Source organism: Sparus aurata, chromosome 12, assembly GCF_900880675.1.
Source record: "Sparus aurata chromosome 12, fSpaAur1.1, whole genome shotgun sequence".
Classification (NCBI taxonomy): Eukaryota; Metazoa; Chordata; class Actinopteri; order Spariformes; family Sparidae; genus Sparus; species Sparus aurata.
In genome coordinates, this window is record NC_044198.1 from 25,824,821 (window position 1) to 25,833,289 (window position 8,469).

At 39.1% G+C, this 8,469-nt stretch overlaps 1 protein-coding gene across 1 annotated transcript; it reads left to right on the plus strand.

Annotated features, from left to right (window-relative positions):
• The first annotated feature begins 2,881 nt into the window (after positions 1-2,881).
• polm (polymerase (DNA directed), mu) lies at positions 2,882-8,145 on the plus strand. The gene is made up of 11 exons (XM_030436878.1): positions 2,882-3,362; positions 3,694-3,865; positions 4,116-4,214; positions 4,304-4,474; positions 4,563-4,634; positions 4,768-4,888; positions 4,969-5,101; positions 6,038-6,140; positions 6,262-6,633; positions 7,085-7,168; positions 7,264-8,145. The coding sequence occupies exons 1-11, from the start codon at positions 3,184-3,186 to the stop codon at positions 7,348-7,350; spliced, it is 1,593 nt and encodes a 530-aa protein (XP_030292738.1). The 5' UTR covers positions 2,882-3,183; the 3' UTR covers positions 7,351-8,145.
• Positions 8,146-8,469: the final 324 nt, after the last annotated feature.

Sequence of the window (8,469 nt, forward strand, 5' to 3'; positions counted from 1 at the left end):
ACATTATCTTTAACAAGAATTTATTATAGTAAACATTATGTTATATAATACTATGTTATGTTATGGTATGTTATGTTATCTAATGTTACACTAAATTCTTTCAGTTTATATTTTTTAAAATGTTCAATCTGTTATAAAAGATTGACTTAATTAACCCTTTTTTTCTAATATAATGTTATGGTCTTGTAAATTAGAATTGTTTGTAATACATACATAAAATATTATATTTAGACATCCTCTCATTAACTTAATCTTACTTAATTGTAAAATAAGACTTCACTTTTATTTTCATTAAGAGTAAACTGTCATATTAAAAAAAAAAAACACACACTTTTCCAATTTTTACTAAATTAACATTTAATAAAGTCATACGATTTAAACATATACTTGATTTTTTCAGCCCGACAGTATAAACACATATATTTTGGTGTTTCTTTACATTTTCTTGTTTCTTCTCGGCCAGTTTATTCACCTGACTCTGACAGATTTACAGTGTGAACGTTTCATTTTCTTTTCAGGAAAAGTAAAACTTGAATATGACCATGAGGAACTGAAACCAGTTCAATATTAATACTTCAGTGTAATTCCCCTTTAATTTCCTCTTAAACTGCTTCAGAGTTTATTTCAGTGTTCTTACGAAAATCTTCGTATTGTCTATTTCAAGAGTTTCACCTCCTGATTCGAATGAATACACAGCTACAAAATCATTAAGAAGCAAGAAATGAATATGATATCTGACTCTGGAATCGTCCTACTCTGACATTTTGTGCAGTGAAAAATAAATTGGATTCATTTATAATTTATAGTTTTAGACACTCTGCACCGACTGCCTCTCTAACAGGAAGCAGTGAGAATTAAATGATCCGTGCATCATGTTTTAACAATCCCCGAATTTAGCTGCAGTTCATTTTAGTTTTTCTTCACAGCTGTTGGTGGTAAGCTGATGAACACGCAGGTAGCAATCAGTCAGCACAGTCACACCTGATCTGCTGCCTGTCAGACCGTGAAATGAGCAGCTGAAGGTGCTCGACTGAGCTGATGGGAGCTGCAGAGAGGTGGAGGAGGTTATAACTGCAGACATCTTATCATCCTCACCATCTGTGCTGTGAGAAACAAGAAACATCTCTATGACCAAAATGTTCAGACACAGAGAGAACGGAACGTACATTTACTCAGTTCCTGTTACTTTATATTCCACTATATTTCAGAAGGATATTGTACTTTTGACCTCACTATCTGACAACTATAGATACTTTCATTCTACATCAAAAACACATGATAAATATAGAAAGTACAGTCGTCATTTTAAAATTTTTTACTTGTGGTTCCCAACTTTTTTTTGTAAAATAATGTCTAAACCTCTCCAATCATGTCATTTAAGAAATTGCTTGAGGCCCATAACAGGTGAAACTCTTCAACTTTTTTTATTTTTTTAATTGAGAAAAGTTAAAACACCAAATAAAAATTGGTGTATCAGAACTTTTCTCTTCTTTCCTCTCCCATTAATTGTCTTGTAAGCCCCAAATGTATCTGATTACCATTTAAGATATATAAAAGTATATAATAGAGTATATAATAATATATATTTGTATTTGATGTATTAATCCCATGTCTGTCAGAAAACAACAGATGAAGAGGTATACATGATTAAAAAGAATTAAAATAAAGGTGCTGATGGTAAGTTGAAAAAGCAATATCAGGAGGCAGTGAGTCAAAATTTGGATTTGCTAAAGAAATAAATAGATAATAAGTTATTGAGTCATGTATATGAATTATTAAATCAAAGACAACATTAAATTACGAGGTAGTAAACCAAATTCATTAAGTAAGTAAGTTAGTAAAAATATATCATATAGTGAGTCAACATGTAGAGAAGTTGAGCCAAAATGTGTAAAATACTGATACTAGGTAAAAATTATGTGATATTAAATAAGAATTATGGGATATTCATTTCAAACTATGAGATGAAAAGACAATATTAACAAACGGTAAATCATTATTTTGATGTAGTACGTCAAAATGATGAGACAGTAAGTAAAAAAAATATGAAATAAGACAAAATCGAGAAAAATCTTAGCCAAAGTAGAGGAGATACTAATACCTATACTGATGTGAAGTAATAAGTTTGACTATCCATAACAAGTAACAGGGTTTTTTGTTGTTTTTTTCATAATGGCAAAAATGGTCCTCCATACAGGGTGCGTTCACGTGCTGTCGGACTTATCGGAAATACATAGTTTTGACACTGGATTAATGTTAAGAAACGTTTTACCACAGTTAAGTGTATCTTTTCCTTTACTTTTCATGTCACTCACTTCTTTAAACGCTCTGAGTGATAAAATGCAGGACAAATTATTGTTGGTGTCCATGTGGCTGCATGTTGCTACCGAAGTCGGAAGTTCCTATCACCAACTATGCGAGGGGCACGTGAATGCAGCAGCAGAGCGTCTTATTCTCTGTTTCCAGTCGGGACTATTTTGGTGATACACACGTGGAGCTGATTTGGTGCCATAAAGGTTGTTTCTGCGTCAAAATGACTTGATTTCACTCTTGTTGATCATATTTGACAGGTGATAACCAACCCAGTCATTTTTACCGGTTGAAATACCTTTAAAGGGCTAATACAACTCATAAAAGGCTGTATTTCACCTGCCTGTTTCTAGTCGGGACTATTTTGGTGATACACACAACTCCTCCCCTGTGACTGAAACGTTGTTTCCGCATCAAATTTACTTCAAGGAGTGAAATTCGGTGATTTTGATGCAGAAACAACCTTTCAGTCACAAGGCTCAACGTGTGTATCACCAAAATAGTCCCGACTGGAAACAAAGCGTGCCGTGCTCTGTTTCCAGTCGGGACTATTTTGGTGATACACACGCGGAGCCGGCGCAGCGACACAGCTGCATCCTGTGGCGGTGTGTTACAGAAGTTCTGGTGGTGAAAGTGGTTTTATTTCCCACTAACCTGCTTCAGAAAGCGGATTCGGTTCCGTTAGACGTTTAAGCTCATCTACGTCAGAGTGTTTTATGAATAGTAACCGCCATGTTGTGACAAATAGCGACGTTAAAATAAGCTAGCAGCAGAGAAGCGATGGATGTATGACAACAGGGAACACAGCTAATGTCTACATTAGCTAAAAACACCGGTGTGTTGTAACATCTCACCGAGCCACAGAGTCGAACCATGGTGCCGTTAAAGAGAAGGAAAGTGGTTCCGTCTCGTGTTGGGAGCGCTGGGACGGAACCAAACAAGTTCCCTCAGGTTATTTTGTTCCTGTTGGAAAGAAAAATGGGAGCAAGTCGAAGAGCTTTCCTCTCTCAGCTCGGCCGAAAGAAGGGATTTCAAGTGGAGGAGCTGTTCAGGTAAAATGAACTGTGATGATCCAGTTCTGCAAATGTAACTTAAAATACATATTAAAGAAAGTGGTGGGATGTAACTGAGTACATTTAATCAAGTCGAAGGTTGAGTCTTTTCTTGCCATTTTCTAGACTTCTTAAAACAACTTGTTAAATAAAGTTTTCTGCAGATCAACATCTAAAACACAAACTTATTCAATTAACAATGATTTAAATCCAGCTCATCCTCACATTACAGAGGCTGGAATCAGCAAATGTTTGTTGTTTCTCTCTGATAAAATCACTTAAAACTTTAAATCAAGATTGTTGGCAGTTCATATTTCTCATCTCTTCACAGTGAAAGTGTCACACACGTCATCTCTGAGAACAACTGTGGCGCTGAGGTCAGGACGTGGCTCGACTCGCAGGTCAGAGGTGGAACACCTGCTCACCTGCTGGACATCAGCTGGTACACAGAGAGCATGAAGGCGGGACATCCTGTGGAGATACTGGACAGACACAAACTACAGGTACATTTATTTATATATTTACAGGAGTCGTCACCACTGCTCAGCTCAGCCTCAGACACACAGTGAATAAACATTATGTTCTGTGTGTGAAGACGCTTAACTGAGTTTGGGTTGTGAACAGAACGAGACATTTGAGGACGTCATGTTGGACTTTAGGAAACTCTGATCAACATTTTTCACTGTTGTCTGACACAATCAACAGATTAATAGATAATTAAATAATCGTTATGACTGGCTCTGTGTCGTTCAGGAGCAGCAGACGAGTCAAGCGGAGGTGGTGGTGTTCTCTGTCCCGAGCTACGCCTGTCAGAGAAGATCCACCCTGGAAAACCACAACGCCGTCCTCACTGTGCGTCCTCCAGCTAACACAGATCTCCATGTTAGAAAATCAAATCTGTGTGTTGTGACGCTGTGTGTGATGTGTGTTTCCTGTCTCAGGACGCTCTGGCGCTCCTGGCTGAGAACGCTGAGCTCAGCGAGGAGGAAGGACGAGGCGTCGCTTTTCGTCGGGCCGCCGCCGTGTTGAAGGCTCTGCCCAGACCGGTGACGAGCATGACGGAGCTCAGAGGGCTTCCCTGTCTCGGAGATCACTCGCTCAGGGTCATCAAGGTCAGCAGAAAGTGTGATTTCACGTTTAGCTACTTCATCACACTGAGAGAGGATCTAATAATCTGTTTTTTATTCTCTATTCTTGTAGGATATTTTGGAGAACGGAGCATCAAGTGAAGCCGAGTCTACGAAGCAGTCTGAGCGATATAAAGCTCTGAAGGTCAGTCAGATGTTTTAGATGGTTTATTGTGAATCAGTCACGCACACACTGTCCACCAAACGTTGGATTAATACACTGCTAAGAATAGTCCCTGACAAATGCACTATTTTCTCCTGTTTGTTTGGTGAGAAAGGTTTTAACGGGTATTTTTGGAGTCGGAGCAAAAACAGCCGATCGATGGATCAGAGAAGGGATCCTCGGCCTCCAGCAGCTGCAGGAATCAGGACAAACACTCAACCGAGCGCAGCAGGCAGGTTTGTGTCTCTGCTCGTCTCTGCGTTCAGACTCTGTCTCGCCTCGTTTCTGTCTGAGCGAACGGTTTGTCGTCTCTCAGGCCTCGAGCATTACGACGACCTCAACCAGCCGGTCACAAAGGCAGACGCTGATGTCATCAGTGAGATCGTGGAGCGAGCTGTCGTCTCCGTGTTACCGGGCGCACAGATGACTCTGATTGGAGGATTCAGAAGGTAACAGAGCAAAAACAACCAGACTGTCTGACGCTCTCATGACCTTTTCAAAGATGAATAAAGGTCAAAAAGACATTTAAATTTTTCTAAAACACCTTGATGTTGCTGATCCTGCCTCTGTCTGCTTCTTCTACTGGAGACATGAGAGCTGCAGTGTTTCGAGCTGCCATCCAAACATGATTCCTTCAAACACGGTCACAACAAATAACTGAAACATTGCTGCTTCATCCAGTAAAATGTTCAGTAAAAGTGAGAATATAATTTGAAGAAAGGTTTGGAATGAGAGATTGGGATCGAGACTAGGGGTGTGCCAAAATATCGATACAACGATATATCGCGATATTTTTTCTTGAGGTACGTTATCGATACACTGGTGCCAAATATCGATATTTAAAAATGTAAAAAAAATAAAAAAAATAAAAAAATAAAATTATTCATTCATTCATACATTTATTTTGGACCACCACCCCTCTTCGGAGGACAGCTTTATCTTTATTCAAACATAGGTATACAACCAAATAAAATTTTAAAAATGGTTTAAGTAGCTCTGAAACCCACACATATCCATATTTAATGATAGTTGTAGTCAGTGTGTGTGTTAAGAAGAGACACTGTGCAATATACTCTTTGTTAACTTGGCTGTCATTCATGTGAAATTGATTGACAATGTTTTGTAATTCCTGTGAAATGGATTCAGTGCAGTCAATAAATTCTGAATTTCTTCAGTGACACAGATATCGTGATGTATCGTGGATGAAATTTCTTGCAATATGTCGATTATCGCAGAATCGTTGTATCGTGATATTATTGTTATCGTGGGCAAAATATCGTGATAGTATCGTATCGCGAGGTACCTGGTGATACCCAGCCCTAATCAAGACAACATGTCTGAAACCAGCTTCTTCAGTTTATCTTTATAATGTTTTGTGTCTCCAGAGGAAAGCAGTCGGGCCATGATGTTGACTTCCTGATAACTCACCCAGAGGAGGGCAGAGAGGTGGGGCTGATGCCCAAAGTGGTTTCCTGGTTGGAATCGCAGGTAAATTCTGAGTTATCAAGTCGCATGCTGTCACTGGAGGGAATGTCAGAAGTGTCCGGAACATTTTACCCCCTTTTCTAAAAACCTGGATTCATACCATCCACATTAATTCTCTCTCCAGGGTTTCCTGTTGTACCAGAAAACCACCAGAAACTCGTACCTGGAGTCTAAGGACGGTCCCGGTCGGCCCTCCTCCAACATGGACCGCTTCGAGAGGTGTTTCTCCATCTTCAAACTGACCGAGAAGGAGAGACGACGAACTAAACATCCGGAGACAGCCACAGAAAACGGCCTGCGAACCGTCAGCACACCTGAACCGGATCCACACAGCCGGGTCCAGATTAGTGAACGCAGCCGCTGTGAGGATGAAGAACTGGAGGTGGATCAGACAAAACAAGCCGGACACAAACTGTGGAGAGCCGTGAGAGTCGACCTGGTCGTGTCTCCCATCAGCCAGTTTGCTTTTGCTCTGCTGGGCTGGACCGGATCCAAGGTGAGCCTCCAGAGACGAACCAACATATCAGAATTAGAAATTAACTAAATAAACATTGTGAGAAGAATAATATCAAGAAAACTGACATTAGAATGGAAAAAAAACACTTTTAATCTGTTATTGAAATCGACTTGTAGACCACAAGTCGATTTGTTCAATCAAAACAGAACAAAAGATGTGAGAGTGGGATCGTGGGAGTTGTCGTCTTTCACATCCCCATCACAGACTTCCTTCATCACTCTGACAATAAAAGAAGAGGAAGAAGAAGAGGAAATGTTTTATTTTATATCATTAAATTGGAGAACTGTGCAGTTTCGTGCAGGAATGAAAATATTCTCCAGATCTCCAGAAGTTCAGATTTAGAAAGTGATTAAATTTGAGAAAGATGTGACTGTTTTTCTTTTGTTCCACGTTAAGTAATATTTACTTTGACACTCTGTTTTGTCCACAGCTGTTTGAGAGAGAGCTGCGTCGCTGGGCGGGACACGAGAGGAACATGTCTCTGAGCAGCCACGCTCTGTATGATAACAAACAGGTGCACACACTGACGTCAGAAACAAAACTTATGACTTTAATCTGTCTTCTTAAAATCAGCCGGGTGTCATTTTGTTTTTTTCTGTATCCTTTCAGAGAATTTATCTGCGAGCGACGTCGGAGGAGGAGATATTTGCTCATCTCGGTCTGGAGTTCATTCCTCCGTCAGAGAGAAACGCCTGAGAGGACCTGACGAGCTGCGACGGGAAGGTGAAGCAGGTATCTGAGGGAAACAACCCGGAGACACGAGCGTCGACGAGATGTAGCCAGTAAAATAAGACCCGGGACACTGAGGAGCATGTTTATACCACTATGAGACAAGATTTTACAGCTTTACTAAATCTTTCAGGGATGATTTTACATTTTGGAGACATAATCGTGAGGTGGACAGTAAACATACATGTTACAAAGTGATCTACCAGGAATGTGTGAGCTGGAAAAAGTCTGATACTAAACTGTGATAAATCCTCCATCGTGATTGTGTTGAAGCTGTTTGTGACAAACGTTGATTCATCTGAAGGATCGTTGGAGGAGGAGGAGGAGGAGGATGCAGATTGTGCTGCTGTTGAGTCGCATCGCGTCACACTGGAAGGTGTTTCTGTTATTTTATCCACCTCATTCACAGCAGAGGGGTTAAGAAAAGTAAAAGAAACAAAACTACGTCCAATTAAACTGCACCACAGTTTGTATTTGAGTCAGTAAGTCAATATTTTGCACATTCCATTGTCTTCATTTTAAACACTGCAATTGTAAATTCTCTTTTATTCTATTTTTCTAAACAGTTTAATTTAAAGGAATGATCATTAATTACACTGTATTAGTTTTAACAAGCTGTGCCAAATTATTAATAATAATAATATTAATAATAATAATAATAATAATAACAAGTGTTAAAAACAGATGATCATTGCTGCTTTAACTCGAGTGCCTGTCACAAGATGTTTTTTTAACAATAAAAGATCGATTTCTAACAGATAACATCTGATTTTATCACATATTTTTCTTCCTGTCAATAAATCAAATGAAAACACTTCACATGTGAACCTCAGGGTGGCGCTACAGGAACAGTCGGGGGATTAATTAATACATTTCATGGTGATCCAGTAAATTAATAAAACAGATATTTATGAGAGGAGAGTGACGTACTGTACGTACCGTGAGCTACTTGTAGTTCAATAGAGTATTTACATTTTATTCTACTTTATACTTTTATTCAACTACAATTCAGAGGGAAATATTGCACTTTTAAACCAGTTATATGCTAAAATATAATCATCAAATAAATCATGATGTGTTTTTACA